At 42.9% G+C, this 18,139-nt stretch overlaps 1 protein-coding gene across 4 annotated transcripts in view; it reads right to left on the bottom strand.

The window, feature by feature from the left end:
* Positions 1 to 18,139, bottom strand: part of PKP2 (plakophilin 2) — a 138,413-nt gene that overhangs the window by 106,245 nt on the left and 14,029 nt on the right. For all 4 annotated transcript variants that reach the window (XM_019038659.3, XM_019038660.4, XM_055357918.2 and 1 more), the window contains exons 2-4: positions 14,234 to 14,346; positions 13,160 to 13,857; positions 4,196 to 4,331 (exon numbers count right to left, since the gene is read on the bottom strand). In XM_019038659.3, coding sequence (XP_018894204.1) covers positions 4,196 to 4,331; positions 13,160 to 13,857; positions 14,234 to 14,346 — 947 coding nt within the window. The remainder of the gene's footprint in view (positions 1 to 4,195; positions 4,332 to 13,159; positions 13,858 to 14,233; positions 14,347 to 18,139) is intronic.

Below are 18,139 nucleotides of genomic sequence, written 5' to 3'. Positions count from 1 at the left end.
AGAATAGACAAAACTTTGAAAAAGAATAAAATAGAAGGACTAACATTACCTACTTTTGAGACTTATAAAATGATAGTAATCAAGACTGTGGAATTTGAATAAGACAGACAAATGTCTTCATCTTTGCTGAAGACTAATTACTCTGGGATTATTATCTAACATGTCTGTTTCTCTGAATCAGATGATGAGAAGTTGGCCCCTTTCTGGGTGAAGGCTTTTTGAAAGTAAGATGTGGTTGACTTGAGTCATATTTATTTGCACTAGGACGTAAGAATGTTTCACATCCCCAGTTTTCCATGGTATCCTCACAAAAATCAATTTTCTCAAAATTCATTTAGGAAATAATACTTGGGAATAGTAAACATTCAAAAATAATCTTACAGGCTGGGTGTGGTGGCTCACACCTGTAATCCCAGCACTTTGGGAGGCTGAGGTGAGCGGATCACTTGAGGTCAGGAGTTGGAGACCAGCCTAGCCAACATGGTGAAATCCTGTCTCTGCCAAAAATACAAAAATTAGCCGGGTGTGGTGGCAGGTGCCTGTAATCCCAGCTATTCAAGAGGCTGAGGCAGGAGAATCACTTGAAGCCAGAAGGCGGAGGTTGCAGTGAGCCAAGATCATGCCACTGCACTCCAGCATGAGTGACAGAGCAAGACTTCATCTCAGGAAAAAAAAAAAAAAAAAAATCGGCTGGGTGCAGTGGCTTATGCCTGTAATCCCAGCACTTTGGGAGGCCAAGGTAGGCAGATCACTTGAGGCAAGAAGTTCAAGACCAGCCTGGCCAACATGATGAAACCTCAACTCCACAAAAAAAAAAATACAAAAATTAGCCATGTGTGGTGACACATGCCTATAATCCCAGCTACTCGGGAGGCTGAGGCAGAAGAATAGCTTGAACCCGGGAGGCAGAGGCTGCAGTGAGGCAAGATTGCGCCACTGCATTCCTGTCTGGAACAGAGTGACTCCGTCTCAAAAAAAAAAGACAAATAGATCAATAGAACAGAATACACAGTCCAGAAATAGACTCACATATTTGATCAATTCCTTTTCAGCAAAGATACAAAGACAATTTGGCAGTGAAATAAAAGTCTTTGCAACAAATGACACCTGAACAATTAAATTTACATATACCAAAAAAAGGAACTTCAGTCCACATCTTACAATATATAAAAAATTAACCACAAATGGACCATAGAACAACTAAAATATATAACATTTACAAAACTTCTAGGATAAAATATAGATTATCTTCTAACTTTTGAATAGGGAAACATTTCTTGGATACACATGAAAAGCAGAAACCATAAAGGGAAAAAACTGAATAAATTAAATCCCATTAAAATGAAAACCTATTAGGAGAGAAACTGGGAGAAAATATTTTCATATTATATATCTAGAAAAGGTCTTGTATACAGAAAATATTAAAAAACTTACAAAATTCAATAATAAAACAAAACAAAACAAAATGGGCAAAAGAATTGAATACACATTTCACCAAAGAAGATATATAAGTGGCAAATAAACACATAAAGAGATGTTCTGGCTGGGTGTGGTGGCTCATGCCTGTAATCCCATCACTTTGGGAGGCCAAGGTAGCTGGCTCCTTTGAACTCGGGAGTTGGAGACCAGCTTGGGCAACATGGTGAAACCCCATCTCTACAAAAAATACAAAAATTAGCAAGGTGTGGTAGTGCACCGGTAGGCCCAGCTACTTGGGAGGCTGAGGTGGGAAGATCACTTGAGCCCGAGAGGTGGAGGTTGCAGTGAGCCAAGACTGTGCCACTGCACTCCAGCCTGGGCAACAGAGGCAGATCCTCTCTCAAAAAAAAAAAAAAAAAAAAAAAAAAGTTCAACCCCTTTGTCATTGGGGAAATGCAAATTAAAACCACAGTAAAACACCTGTACAAACTTACAGGCTAACATTAAGGCTCACTATATCAAATGTTAAGATGAGGAGGAACTGGAACTCTCATAAATTGTGAGTGGGAATGTGAAATGGCACAGCTACTTTGTAAAATGGTTTAGCAGTTTCTTAAAAAGTCAAACATACACCTACCATACCATCCAGGCATTTACTCCTGGGTATTTACTGAAGAGAAATAAAAGCATACATCTACATGAAGACTTGTATACAAATGTTCATGGTAGCTTTATTTGTAATAGCCAAAACTTCTGATTAACACGAAATGGGTGAATCTCAAAAGACTTACTCTGAGTAAAATAATTCAAACCAAAAAAATCTTATATTCTATATGATTCCATTTATATAAAATTCGAGAAAATTCAATCTATAGTGACAGAAACCAGATCATGGCTGGGCATGGTGGCTCACGCCTGTAACCCCAGAACTTTGAGAGACCGAGGAAGGAGGACTGCTTGAGCCAGGTGTTCCAGACCAGCCTGGGTAACATAGTGAGACCCCCATCTCTACAAAAAATACAAAAATTAGCTGGGCATGGTTGTGTGCGCCTATGGTCCCAGTTACCCAGGGGGCTGGGATGGGAGGATTGCTTGAGCCCAGAAAGTTGAGGCTGCAGTGAGCTGTGATCACACCACTGCTCTCCAGCCTAAGCGACACAGTGAGACCCTGTCTCAAAACATAGAAAGAAAGCAGATCACTGGTTGTTTTGGGAGGCTGTTCGTAGGTTGAGGGCTGGAGGGATTATATGGATTACACAGGGGCACAAGAAAACGCTGGAGGTAATCGATACATTTGTTATCTTGATTGTGATGATGGTTTTAGTGTCAAACCTGTCAAAACTATGTCAGATTGTACCTCAATGAGGTAGTTAAAAAATCAACCAACAAAACTGATACATTTAGACAACAGAAATCTATGCAGCATCTTAAAAGAATGAGTAAGATTAATACATATTGAAGATTTCCAAGATACGGTGTGAAAAAATAAAGTATTATAAGTAGTAAGTTATCATTTATGATTTCATGTTTTAAAAAGGAAACTCAATCAACTGTTTCAACAATTGTTTTTACGTGTATAAAATATCTCTGGAAAGATAAAAAAATTGATATATGTGTTTGTGTGTGAGAGAGATTGAAAGAGACAGAACAGAGAGAATATATAGGCTGGAGTTTGGAGTAGAAGAGACTTACTTTTCACTGAACACCTTTTTGAGCTGTGATTCCTCCTCCCTCACAAATGTATCACTTTTTAAAACAAATATAAAATAACATATTGATTCCATCTCTGAGGATCTGTCCTACAGGAACAGAAGTGTCAAAACATATATGCACAAAGCAATTCATTGAACAATTGTTACAAATGTTAATGGAATCACTGAATAAAAAAAAGTTGCAAAACCCTTGCCTCTGGGGATGGTTCTAAATGGAGAGGTTGGGGAGACAGGAAAATAAGAGGGAAATTTGTGTAGTGACTTACTTTCTACATTTCCGAATTGCAGGAAATATTTTTGGTAATGAGTGGCTGTTTTCTTTTAAAGTAAAAGACCTCAATGAAGTTTTTGTTTGTTTTTTCTTCTTCAGGATGAGTCTCGCTCTGTCGCCCAGGCTGGAGTGCAGTGGTGCAATCTTGGCTCACTGCAGCCTCTGCCTCCCTGGTTCAAGCAATTCTCCTGCCTCAGCCTCCCAAGTAGCTGGGGTTACAGGCATGTGCCACCACACATGGCTAATTTTTGTATTTTTTTTTAGTAGAGTTGGGGTTTCATCATGTTGGCCAGGCTGGTCTTGAACTCCTTGCCTCAAGTGATCTGCCCGCCTTGGCCTCCCAAAGTGTTGGGATTACAGGCGTGAGCCACTGCGTCCGGTCGATTTTTTCTTTTCTTTTTTTTTCTGAGATGGAGTCTTGTTCTGTCACCCAGGCTGGAATGCAGTGGCGCGAACTCAGTTCACCGCAACCTCTGCCTTCTGGCTTCAAGTGATTCTCCTGCCTCAGCCTCTCGAGTAGCTGGGATTACAGGTACCTGCCACTGCACCCAGCTAATTTTTGTATTTTTAGTAGAGACAGGGGTTCCACCATGTTGGCCAGGTTGGCCTCAAATTCTTGACCTTGTGATCCACCTGCCTCGGCCTCCCAAAGTGCTGGGAATATAGGCGTGAACCACCATGCCCGGTCCCAATTTTTAAAAATTTAAATAAATTATTGGTTTCAGTGTGCAAAGTCACCATAATAGAAGTGAAAGTGTGTTGCGCTTTGCAATGGACTGAAGATGACACTCACCCTCTTCCGAGCTTCAGATTTCTGGAAGCACTCGTGCTGTATGAAAGTAGCTGCAGCAGAAATCCTGGATGGCGGCATGTGGTCTGCCTCGAGCATACTCACTGCTCGCTCAAGAGTCATCTCCATGTCTGCATTCCTAGACAAACAGGCACAGATTCAGCCAGATTCCAAACCTCCCTCCTCCTGCCTACCAACCTGGTCCTCCAGAGACGACTAAGCGAATACTGGGAAGCACTAGAACATCTGAACCTTGGCTTTTCTTCAGCCAAAAGAAAAATCAGCACCCAAGATCACAAGGCAGAGGGACTACTGGATAGAAATTCTTCAGCTTTGATCAGATAGAAGACATTGGACGATGTCATTCGATTGAATTATACCATATACCAAAGAAAGAAGCTGAACTTTTAAAAATAAATATGAGGCTGAGGTGGGCGGATCACTTGAGGTCAGGAGTTCAAGACCAGCCTGGCCAACATGGTGAAACCCTATCTCTACTAAAAATAAAAAAAATTAGCTGGGTGTGGTGGTATACACCTGTAATCTCAGGTGTAATACTGTAATACTCAGGAGGCTGAGGCAGGAGAATCACTTGAACCCAGGAGGTGGAGGTTTCAGTGAGCAGAGATAGTGCCACTTCACTCCAGTCTAGGAGAAAAAACGAGACTCCATCTCAAAAAAAAAAAAAAAGAAAGAAAAAAGATAAATATGTATCCTATGATTCTTACATCTTTAAAAGCAACTTTAAAGGCACAATAAGACTTTTAAAAGAATCCAAAAGAAATCTGTTTACAGAAATTAAAAATTATTTCTAGGCTGGGCATGGTGGCTCACATCTGTAATCCCAGCACTTTGTGAGGGCAAGGCAGGAGGATTGCTTGAGTCCAGGAATTCAAGACCAGCCCTGGCAACATAGTGAGACCCTGTCTTTACAAAAAACAAACTAACAAACAAAATCAGCTGGGTGTGGTGGCATGTGCCTGTAGGCCCAGCTACTTGGAAGGCTGAGGTGGGAGGATCGCTTGAGCTTGGGAGGTCAAGGCTGCAATGAGCCTTGGTCACACCACTGCACTCCACCCTGAGCAACAGAGCGAGACTCTGTTTCAAAAACAAACAAACAAACAAACAAAATAATGACTAAAGACATGCTTTAAAGGTAATTTAGGAGTGTTCTTTGGCTTCAAAGAGGGTTATACCTGATTCATTCCAGGTAACATTCCAGACACATTCATTCCAGACACATTCATTCCAGACACTGGAGACATCCTGAGAAGTTTTCCAATATCTACTAGCAAGCATAGTGAGTAAATACTCTTTTCTATTAGGCTAACCCATGAATACATGCACATGTGTACAGGTGTTAGTGTGTACAGCCTTATGAAGGGTGTGCCTGTGTGTGGGTGGGTGTGATGCGGGTGGGTGTGGTGCAGGTGGGGTGATAAGGAGTAATGCGCCTCATGACCAAAAACTAATACCCCCTGCTTCTGAAACCCATGTTCAAACACAGAAGGGTTACCTCATAAGTATAAAGGGTATTAAAAGTGAAGCAGAAAATCTCTGGCGTCTATACTGAGAATTATATAATGATCTCATATTTTTAATGTGCCTCATGAGTCAATTATAATTAGTAAAAAAAAAATGCAGGCTATTACCACTAAAACTAGAATTTGAGTCACTTTTATCTAATATTTTTATCTAATATTAGAGGATATTACACCTTTTAAAGGAGATGGGAATATTTTACATTCATGGACTGAGGCCTTTACAGAGAAGTCAAAACTCTGTAAGTCTAGTCTCAAGCTCAATGGCAAAGTCTTTGCCAGCCATCACGGGTGTTTTAACTGATGAAAGATCATTCATAAGAACAGCCTTCTGTTATGCAGCTTTTTTTAAAAAAAAAGATTGAGCCATTAATCCATTTCATAAGCCATACATGACTCAGGAAAGTTTGAATTTCCCATCTCTAACACCCACAAATAATTCCACTACTCTAATCCTTTATTTTCCTGAACATGATTCACATAGAAGCTCTGTGTTCACACTTAGGCAACCCAATGCGATTTCACTTTATCACTAAAAAAATTCCTAAACTAAGTGAAGACTTCCTCAGCAAGGTTTACTACAGCTGTCAGGGGGTCAACTTTCTGTTTGACTATCTATCAAGTCCAACTCCATAACACGGCATACATTCTGGCCCAAGTCTGACTCCATTTCCTGTCATCCTCAACCTCTTTTCCTCCCCCTCCTTGGATCTACTACACCCCTCCAATCACACCAGGCTTTTAATCCTTCTCTAAACACTGCCACCTTCTTCACAAGCCACCTTCTTTGACTTTTCCAGGAAGCTTATCATACTACCTAATTCTCACCCATTCTTCAAGACTCAATTCAAGTATCTTCATTTCTTCTTGTTCTTCTTTTTTTAGAGAGACAGTCCTATTCTGTTTCAGGTGTGACAGTGCAGTGATGTGATCATAGCTCACCATAACCTCAACCTCCTGGGCTCAAGCGATCCTCCTGCTTCAGCCTTCTGAATAGCTGGGACTACAGGTGCATGCCACCATACCCGGCTAATTTTTTTATTTTTTTATTTTTTTTGAGATGGAGTCTTGCTCTGTCACCGAGGCTGGAGTGCAGTGGCATGATCTCGGCTCACTGCAACCTCTGCCTCCCAGGTTCAAGCAATTCTCCTGCCTTAGCCTCCAGAGTAGCTGGGATTACAAGCACCCACCACCACGCCCCGCTAATTTTTGTATTTGTAGTAGAGACAGGGTTTCACCATGTTGGCCAGGCTGGTCTCGAACTCCTGACCTCGTGATCCACCCACCTCAGCCTCCCAAAGTGCTGGGATTACAGGCGTGGGCCACCGTGCCCAGCCACATTTTAAAATTTTTTGTAGAGATGAGGCCTCCCTATATTGCCCAGGCTGGTCTCCAACTCCTTGTCTTAAGCAATTCTCCTGTCTCAGCTCAAATATCTTCATTTCTGTGAAATCTTTTCTGTGCCCCATCCCCTAGAACAGCTAGAGCTATTCTTTCCTCCTCTATTCTCCTATAGCATTCCCCCGTTCCAACTCCTTTTCTCTGTCTTCCTCCCTCCTTCTCTCTCTCCCCACTCACTTATAAAACATTTCTTGAAGGCTGCAGAAATGTGTCTTGGGAGATGGCGATGGGCCTGGGCTGGAGGATCAGGAAGAGAAGTTGTTCCCTAGCCCCACTGACCCCTGAACATATTCTCCAGAGGTAAGTCATTGCAACAATTTTTTAAGTGATATCAGTATAAATTTAAAAATGTAAGAGAAAGCAGTGTAAAATACCACTGGTCAGAATACGAGACATTACAGGGGGAGAAAAAAACCCAGTAACTTGGCCGGGCGGTGGTGGCTCATACCTGTAATTCCAGCACTTTGGGAGGCTGAGGTGGGTGAAGCACCTGAGGTCAGGAGTTTAAGGCCAGCCTGGCCAACATGGTGAAACCCCATCTCTACTAAAAATACAAAAAATTAGCTGGGCGTGGTGGCGGGCACCTGTAATCCCAGCTACTTGGGAGGCTGAGGCAGGAGAATTGCTTGAACCTGGGAGATGGAGGTTGCAGTGAGCCGAGATCATGCCATTGCACTCCAGCCTGGGCAACAAGAGTGAAAGTCTGTCTCAAACAAAACAAAACAAAACAAAACAACCCAGTAACGTGTGTGTGTGTGTAATCTCCCCGTAGCCAGCATTCCTGCCAACTAACAACACAGCCCTGCCCAGGCTGGTTCCCCTGATATTAGAATATGGCTACACCTCTGAAGGCAAAGCAAACATAAAATGATGAATGGATAGCTCCTACAAGTGTTGTCAGACGCTCAGTAAATGCAAATCCCCACAAATATTTTAAAGTAGGATGAAAGCAATGCTTTGGAAAGATGACTCTGGAATGGATATGTGTTTCTTGAAAGAGAGACAGCGTTGAGGGCACTATAAAAGGTTCAGCTGAGGCAAAAAAACCTTGAACTGGGCTGTTAAAAATGGAAATGGAAAAAAAAGGTAGAGTTGAAAGAGATGAAAAATTAAAGAACTAAAGCAGGTAGTAATTAAGAGGACGTGGAGGGAAGTCAATATGATCTGTTTTCTGCTCTGCAGTGCTCTTGGTCACAAATTTGACTGTCAATCCTAGAGAAGATCCACCCTCTCTGCTTAGTCTCCCTCAACTAATCCCAGAGCACGATGCTCTTGTGGGTTTTGTTTGTTTTGCTTTGAGACAGGGTCTCACTCTGTTGCCCAGGCTGCAGTGCAGTGTCACGATCATGGCTGACTGCAGCCTGGACCTCCCAGGCTCAAGTGATTCTGTTGCCTCAGCCTCCTGAGTAGTTGGGGCTACAGGCATGCACCACCATGCCCAGCTAATTCTTGTACTTTGTAGAAGTGGGGTTTTGCCATGTTGCCCAGGCTGGTCTCAAATTCCTGGGCTCCAGCAATCTGCCAGCCTCAGCCTCCCAAAGTGCTGGGATTACAGGTGTGAGCCACCATGCCCGGCCCTGCTCTTGTGTTCTTTAAATTTCTGTAGACACTAATATGTATCACACAACCTAGCACTTGATGATATATCCTATTTTTCACTGCTCCTCTCCTAGACCATCATACATCTCACTCAATTTTCATCTTTTATTTATTTAATTATTATTTTGGAGACTGATTCTTGCTCCTTCGCCCAGGCTGGAATGCAATGGCACGATACCAGCTCATTGCAACCTCCGCCTCCTGGGTTCAAGCAATTCTCCTGCCTCAGCCTCCTGAGTAGCTGGGATAACAGGCATCCACCACCATGCCCGGCTAACTTTTGTATTTTTAGTAGAGACAGGTTTTCACCATGTTGGCCAGGCTGGTCTCGAACTCCTGACCTCATGCGATCCGCCCACCTTGGCCTCGTAAAGTGCTGGGATTACAGGCGTGAGCCACCGCGTCCGGCCCATTTTCATCTTTTGTGATGCTTACTGGGAAGGACCTATGAAGATCCTACTACTCATTTGCAGAACCATCAGTCTCCAACCGGTCATAAATCATGGTTTTAGAAAAATTCATCTATAATTTTTTTTGTGGTGATTCTTAAAAACCTTTTTCGTCAGTTTGACTTAGAACATCGGTTTCATCAGTTTGTCTCTCTCACACTCCAAGTCTCAGTTTTTAGCTGCATTAGTAACTGTTTAACCAGCCATTCTTCTTTTGGAAAGCCAGGTCCATTGTTTAATACCTTAAGTCATTATGCAGGTTTATGGTTTTGTCCAGTTAATATTCAACATATATGAAAGAATACTCCTTTACATGTGGGAGTTTCACTAGGCATAAAAACTTAAATCCCCCCCAAAAAAGGGCTGGACAAAGTTTGACAATGCGGGACCAAAGAGAACACAGTGTGTGGTCTCAGGGCAGGTGTCCCAGGGAGCAGCCTGGGGAACTGAAATGAGGCGTGGAGCCCAGCAGAGGAAAGGGGGAGGTCAGGCAGGCACAGGCACCACCTTGGGCATCTATCTTCCTCATTACACAAAATACGTCTGGCTCCCTCTCCTTTTCACGGAGAGCCAAATTTTCCTTTCATAATCAGAGAAAAAAAGTTGATTTCTATGATTTCTACTCTCTAGAATTTGGGGAAATCTCAGGAAGAGATTTCTTACTCATTATTTTTAAATTTCTTGACCCCAAGTGTTCCTTCTACTCTTGGAAATATGATTAAATATTCTAATACAATTTACCCTGTCTATTAAAACAATAATCCAAAAATAGTATGACTAATACTTCTAGAATTTGAGCAACAAAAGAACCTAGATGGCAAAAAGTAAAGTTTATATTTCATTTCTCCTTCCTTTAATTCCTTCACTCTTTCACCATATACTTATTTTTTGAAAGAAGATCTCATTCTGTTGCCCAGGCTGGAGTACAGTGGCACAATCACAGCTCACTGTAGCCTCAACCTACCTGGCTCAAGCAATCCTCCCACTTCAGCCTCCGGAGTAGCTGGGACCACAGGTGGGCACTATCATGCCAGGCTAAGTTGTGTATCTTTAATAGAAGTGGGGTCTCGGGGTCTCCCTATGTTGCCCAAGCTGGTCTCAAACTCCTGGGCTCAAGTGATCCTCCAGCCTGGGCCTCCCAAAGTGCTAGGATTACAGATGTGAGCCACTGTGCCTGGCCTCATCATATATTTATACAGTGCCTACTATAGGCCTACTTCCATTTTAGGATGCTGAGAATATAAAGATGATTGAGCATTCACAAAAAGCTCAAAGCCCAGAGGAAGAACAGATAAGCAAATGAATAGCCACAATATATTTTTCTGATAGAGACACTCACACAAGGCTGCTATCTGGGGCACCTAAGCTAGACTGGGAAGGAAGTGGTCAGAAAAAAGGTGGTATCTGAGCTAAATCCAGAATTATAAGTAGTCAGACAAAAGTAGAGTTGCATATGTAAAGGTGTGGAGGGGGGGAAAGAAGGAAAGAGAGAGAAAATGAATATGGATAAATATCTTGCATTAAGGAAAGTAAAGAGGTTCCAGGTGGTTTGGGTATTGGTATGTGGGTATGTTTGGGGATGGTGGTGATGAATGGCAGAGAAGAGTAGAAGGAGAAGAGGCTGAAGTGATAAGCAGAGCTGAAAACACAATGGGGCTTGTAGGTCATGCCTAAAAGCATGAACACTTAGTGGAATTATGGAAGGGTTATAAACAATCACATGTGGAAAGATAATTCTGACAGTCCTAGAGAACGGTTCTGACTGAGCAAGACCAGAGGCAGAGAGCCCTGTGTAACGGAAATGGAAAGAAGGGTAAAAATTCAAGACCCATTATAGAAGGAAAAATATGGCTTGGTGATAGGTGACTACAGAGGGAGAAGATAAGAATGACTTCCAGGTTTGAAAATAGTAGACTACAGCAGGAGGAGATGGGTGGAAGTTGAGGATAGGGAGATGATGAGTTTAGTTTAGGATATACTGAGTGTGAAATTTCCAGGAGGTTGTTACATTTTCATATAGGTCCAGAATTCAGCATCAAGGATGGAATTGCAGACAAAACTTTGAGAACCATAAGGATAAAAGTGAGGTACATAGGGCCTCTCTGGAAGAGCATCAAGACTTGGAATAGAAGGGTTACTGAAGATGCCTTCTTTGAGCAGGCAGAAAGGGAGCACGCAGAGAACACTAACAAAGAATGGCTGGAGAGGTGAGTGGAAAACCAGGGGAAGCTGGCGCCCTGAAAACCAAGGGATAAGAGAATTTCATGGTGTCTCAAACACCACCCACAGGTTGAGTAATATAAGCAGTGCTTATATTACTCAATATAGTGTCTGCTTAGGATGTAGCAGATAAGGTCATCATTGCTACATTTGTCAGGAGACCGTTTAGGTGGAATGGAGGGGACTGAAATCATATTGCAGTGGGTTGACGAGAGACTGGGAAGTGACAGGGTGGTTCAAGAAGCAAGGGACACAGAGACGGAGGGAGAGAATGCCAGTTGTTGGAGGATGTCGGATAATAATTTTGTTACTGTTAAAATCATTTTGCTAAAACTGTGGCTATCACAAATCCTAGGCTATGGTAGGCATTCCATAAATTTTGAATTACCTGTTTAAAAGCCTTTATCAGCTTTTTCCTCCATAAACAATGACCTGATACACTTTCTCTTTTTTTTTTTGAGACAAGGTCTCACTGTGTTCCCCAGGCTGGAGTGCAGTGGCACAAATCTTGGCTCACTGCAACCTCCATCTCCTGGGCTCAAGTAATCCTCCCGCCTCAGCCTCTCGAGTAGTTAGGACCACACGTGCACACCACCACACCCAGCTAATATTTGTATTGCTCGTAGAGATGGGGTTTCATCATGTTGCCCAGGCTGGTCTTGAACTCCTAAACTCAAGTGATTCGCTCGCCTGGGCATCCCAAAGTGCTGGGATTACAGGCCTGGGCCACTGCTCCCGGCTTATTTTTCCTCTTTGTAAGTATGCTCATATTGCCTAAGGTCTGCTTACTATAAGAAATGTTAGAAATCTCATGGTGAATTTTACATCATAAAAAATATTTCCTGTGTTAAGATTAGATTAGCCCTCATCATTTTGAGAAGTAGTTTATTAATGATGCTACCTGGTCAGTGAGCATGCTGTACAATTTCACTTGAAGGGATGTTTAGAGGTAACAACTATCATTAGACAACTTTAGCAATCAAATGACAATAACATATCTAATGTTTTAGCCTAATGATGTTAGTTCATTATTGCAGGAGTTACTGATCTAATCAGCCATCCATTTCTCAATCTTTCTCTTAGTAATGTGCACAGTTTATAAAATTTGTGATCAGGCATTAAACTTGAATAAGGGTTAAGTTCCAAACACTAAATTAGTCAAGCTATAAAGTAAATAGGAATGGAAAGGAATGACTTAAAAATTCAGTTATTTTAATAATTTAATACTGCCAAAAGAATACCCCTTCAAATCACTGACACTAGAAATCTAAAAGGTACCAAGTACCAAAGGAAGAAAAAAGACATCTAGAAGTCAGCCATCTTTCCTTAGCTCTTTTTACAGTCATAGTTATCCAAATGGCATTAGTGCTAAGAATAAGCATTTTTTCCTTTTATTTCATGGGATGATGAAGAAAATACGCATGCAATTCTCCATGTCTTGGTCTACTTTGGAGTTTAGAGCAAATTTTCATATGGCTGAGGGGTAGGATCCCTTCAGCCAGCATCTAATCTGGAACAGATGGACTAAATGTCACATTTCCATACAAAGCTGCCATGTGAGCAGGTAGCTTGGCCCCTGTCCCTGAGGTAAATAGGCTGATCTGTCAATTAGGCAGCTGCCTGAAAAGTCATTATTTTAATCACTTATCTCTGGAAGCCTTTCTCTCAAGCCCCAGAAGTGCCAGCTCATGCTGTCAGGGCTGTGGGAACAGAATGTGCTGGCAATGACTGAGCTGCAGAGTCAGGAGGGGACTTACCCCAGCTGGGAGTCAGTGAAAGTGCTTCTCTCAGTGAGCAGATTCCCACTTCCCCCTGCCGCCGCCTGGCCGACAGTCAAGTGCGCTCTCCTCCCGCTGGAATCCATGGCGACACTGGGCCCAGCTTCCCTCAGCGTGCGGGTGCTGTGGAAGGAGCTCTGATGCCAGGAGGACCTGGAAGCCCTGTTCTGAGTGACGGGCTGCAGGGGCACCAGCGGCCTGACCTGCCCGACAGTGAGCCCTGCCGTCAGGTAGTTCTCCTTCTCCAAGAGGTTGCCCATGCTGCGGCTGGTCCCTGGCCTGGGGTACGTGAGCAGGGCCGGGTTGGCAGGGATGCTGTCAAAAACAGTGTCGCTAACAGAGCCATGCTGGTACTGTCTGTGGTATGTGTCAAAGTGGCGCTGCCTGCTTGTGGTGCCAGCACGGCTGACCCCCACGATCTCGGAACGAGCATATCTCGGTGGCACTAGGAGGGCGGCCCGCCTGCTTTCTTGGTGGCGCAGGGTGTGCCCAGCCTGGCTTCTCTGGCTGTACTGGTAATCGCTGTGCGTGTAGTGAGCCCTCTCCGGGCTGCTGTCAGGAGAAATCTCCAGTCTCCTCAGAGGATGCCTCAAGGACCTTTCTTCCACGGACTTCTGGGAGCTGTACTGTGCTGTTCCTCTTCCCCAGCGACCTTCATAAGTGGCAGTTGTGCCAGCCTGCACATGAGAGAAATAAAGTTTAAAGGGGGTATAAATCAAATTTCAACTTTGCTGAGGACTAATTACTCTGGGACTATTACCCAACATGTCCGTTTCTCTGAATCAGATGACGAGAAGTTTGCCCCTTTCTGGGTAAAGGCTTTTTGAAAATAAGACTTGGTTGACTTGAGTCATATTTATTTGCACTAGGATGTAAGAATGTTTCACATCCCTAGTTTTCCATGGTATCCTCATAAATATAAATTTTCTCAAAACTCATTTAGGAAATGATAATACTTGGGAAAAGCAAACACTCAAAAATAATCTTAGGAAGTTTGAAAATATTTTCATGGTAGTAATCTGATCACTAGGGTTACATTCTTTGATATCCTACCTTTAGCATGTCATAGGTTTTAGGAACAGGGGAACGGCCTCCAACAAAATCATTTTCAACCAAGTGTAGGTTGTAGACATACTCAGGAACACTGCTGGTTCGGTGAAGATTTCCTGCAATCAAGCAAATATTAAAATAACTCAGAATACAAGTAGGCTAATTAAGATTTACAGACTGTATAACAATGATGTATTAAACTTTTAAATTTAAGTAATGAAGGCCAAGAACAAGTATTAAATGTACGTTAATGTTTTTAAATGCTAGTTTCACACCACCCTGGGATATGGCAAGTGATCAAAGGTTATCAAAACATTCTCTACAAAAGTTTTTCAGCTGGGCGTGGTGGCACACGCCTCTTATCCCAGCACTCTGGGAGGCAGAGGCAGGTGGATCATCTGAGGTCAGCAGTTCAAGACCAGCCTGGCCAACATGGCGAAACCCATCTCTACTAAACATACAAAAATTAGCTGGGCATAGTGGCGGGCATCTGTAATCCCAGCTACTCAGGAGGCTGAGGCAGGAGAATCACTTGAACTCGGGAGACAGAGGTTGCAGTGAGCCAAGATCACACAATTGCACTCCAGCCTGGGCAACAAAAGTGAAACTGTCTCAAAAAGAAAGTTTTGGCTGGGCACGGTGGCTTACACCTGTAATCCCAGAACTTTGAGAGGCAGAGGTGGGTGGATCACCCGAGGTCAGGCATTCAAGAGCAGCCTGGCCAACATGGTGAAACCCCCTCTCTACTAAAACTACAAAAAACTAGCTGTGCGTGGTGGCAGACACCTGTAATCCCAACTACTCGGGAGGCTGTGGCAGGAGAATCGCTTGAACCCAGGAGGTGGAGGTTGCAGTGAAGCTGAGATTGCGCCATTGCACTACAGCCTGAGCAACAAGAGCGAAACTCAGTCTCAAAAAAAAAAAAAAAAAAGTTTTCAAAATGAAAGTTGAATTTAAAAAAAGAAAAAGAAGGGAGAGGAAATTCACAAAAATCTAAAAATGTTTGGTTGTTATAGTGCTGAAAAATTTGGGACTCATTGTCTGGTTTAGGTGGTCGAGACTATAAAATTCAGTTTCCCGAGTCACAGAACTCTGTTCCCAAGGCAGGAATTCGGAAGCTTCTTGTAATAAGCAGGTGTAGGCAATAAATATAATGGTGACTCAGCACTACTAGATAAGACAGCTTGTATAAACAACAGGATAGGCCGGGCGTGGTGGCTCACACCTGTAATCCCAGCACTTTGGGAGGCCGAGGTGGGCGGATCATGAGGTCAGGAGTTTGAGACCAGCCTGGCCAACATGGTGAAACCGGTCTCTCCTAAAAATACAAAAATTAGTCGGGGGTGGTGGTGGGCGCCTATAATCCCAGCTACTTGGGAGGCTGAGGCAGGAGAATCGCTTGAACCCGGGAGGCAGAGGTTGCAGTGAGCCGAGATAGCGCCACTGCACTCCAGCCAGGGCGACAGAGCAAGACTCCTGTCTCAAAAAAACAAAAACAAAAACAAGAAAAACAACAGGGTAGATCAGCATGATCAAGGGAAACATGGATCAACTTCAGGCCAATGCTGGGGTTGAGATATTTGGCAACAGGAGAGTTAGGCAGGAAAGGAAATCAACCTCTATGCTCCATCCAAATGGCTGCTTTTGTGGAATCACCTGGCCCCTCTTTTGTTTGGTGGTCTAATAGCCAGCCCACTCTCATGAAAACACAGACAGGAGCCAGCCCTTTGTGCTCAGCTCTGTGAAGCCTGCAGGGATTCAACTGATGCCTGTCTCATACATCTTCACATACTCCTGTCTGAGGAGGGGGGAGTGGTGGAAAGCAGTATGTTGTGTCCCTCTTCTGCCTCCTTTATCCTTCTCTCAGCTTTTTCTGTTTTGAGTTTTCTCTTACTGCCTTAAAAAAAGGCTAATCAAAATAATCAACAATCTCCAAAAGCCAAGTAATATCTACTTTCTTACGTTTAACTGAAATTTCTTTCTGTCATGTAGCATTTTTTAGAAATCAGAGGGAAAATATACTCAATTAACTCTTCTAGGCTTCAGAGACTCATGAAAGATGTTGAGAATACAACAACACAGGGTGCTCCTTTCCAGTACAATGGGAACACATCAACATAACTTTTCCAATAAACTGTTATAAAGACAAAATTTCAAAATACTGATGATACATTCAAGGGGAGGGAGAATGGTAATTTGAAATTATTTTTGTCAGAGAGCTAAAAAGTCTAAATCCATCCTAAATTATGTTTGTACACGTGTCCTTATTCCCTATAGCCAAACAATCTGCCTGATAAACAATTTTCAGGCCTCAAGGAGTCTTGTGAGGAGGCAGTGGCAGGCTTGTAACTGTCACCCTAGAGACAAGAGCAGTTGAGATAAACCAGGCATCTCCTGTTTCCAGGGGCTTGATTTCTCCACAAGGGCTGGCAAAAAGTCAGGCAGCCACTTAATTTTTAATCTCTATGGCAAAGAACGGCTGGAACTTGGACCTTAAATAAAGAAAAAAAAATTTTTTTCTATAAATTTTATTAGAGATGGAGTCTCGCTATGTTGCCCAGGCTGAACTCCAACCTCTGAGCTCAAGTGATCCTTCTGCCTCAGCCTCCCTTACTTGAAAGCAATCTTTTCCATGACCCCACAGCCAATTTAAGAGAGAAATCAAGGACACATTAAGAGTTGGATCCTTAAGGACGCTGACATTTATTATTATAAATAAGTTGAAAGCAACTCGTATTATTATTGTTATTATTATTTTTTCAGACGGAGTTTCGCTCTTGTTGCCCAGGCTGGAGTGCAATGGCACGATCTCGGCTCACTGCAACCTCTGCCTCCTGGGTTCAAGGAATTCTCCTGCCTCAGCCTCTGTGAGCCACCGTGTCCGGACTCATATTATTATTTTATGTTGGCTGAGGCTCGCGCCTAGGCTAACCCTTTATCCTCTACTCTGCACTCCTTCTCTCCTCCCCAGGCCACCAGGGAGGTAGGCCTGCAAGGGCCCGGCTGCTGTGGGAAAGGAGGCTAGCAGGCCAGGTACAGGGAACATAAAAAGGTTCTAATCCTGAAGAGTCCAGGGGCCAGAGTACCCTCAGCACTGGGAATATGCAGAAAGGGGAAGGGTTCGGGGTAGAGGGAGTGGCTGGGGAGAGTGCTTACACTATCCCCACCCCCAATAAAACAAGCCTTTGTACAAAGGCCACAGCCAGGCAGAACATTATTAGTTAGCTGATACATAAGAAATCCAATTTACTGTCTTTATAAAAATTAGTTTAGGGCTATCCATGTTCAAACCTTTAGACCTCATGAAAACTGAATTAGGAAAGTCAGGGACAATCTAGAATGGCAAAGTACTAATGGTCATTTATGGACCGTAGCTGGAACCATTAATTCCTGTTACTCTATAATAAAATGGCAGGTGATGAAAGCAGGCAATTTTAGGAATTCAAGAAAAATTCTGTAAATCAGCCCCTTTAGCCCATCATCACCTGGAATATACCCTTGCCCTAATTCCAGGAGTAGGTAGATATTCAGGAACAGTTAATGGCGTGCTTCTTCCATCTTTAAGCTGAGATCCCTGCAAAGGTTTTCTAAATGTGTACGAATCTTTGGACAGGACCCAGTGAAACAGTATATCCTATCAAATAGCTAATTAATCAGTGAGATTTATAATCAGGTTTATTGAACTAAAATGTTTAACTGACATTAAACATTCAAGTTGTTGCTGTGAGTTTTAAGCCTTTTTAAAGCAACTTGTGTGAACTCCTTACATTTCAATGTGACTTTTCCTTTAAGGAGCTCAAATTATTTTATGTTCCTTTATAATATTCTGTGATGCGGAGCCAGCTACTATCATCTCTGTTTATAAATAGGGAAACTTAAATTACCTGCTTTAAATTGCAAAGAGATTTA

The sequence above is a fragment of the Gorilla gorilla genome, chromosome 10 (genome assembly GCF_029281585.2).
Source record: "Gorilla gorilla gorilla isolate KB3781 chromosome 10, NHGRI_mGorGor1-v2.1_pri, whole genome shotgun sequence".
Lineage (NCBI taxonomy): Eukaryota > Metazoa > Chordata > Mammalia > Primates > Hominidae > Gorilla > Gorilla gorilla.
This window is presented reverse-complemented; position numbering and strand designations above follow the sequence as displayed.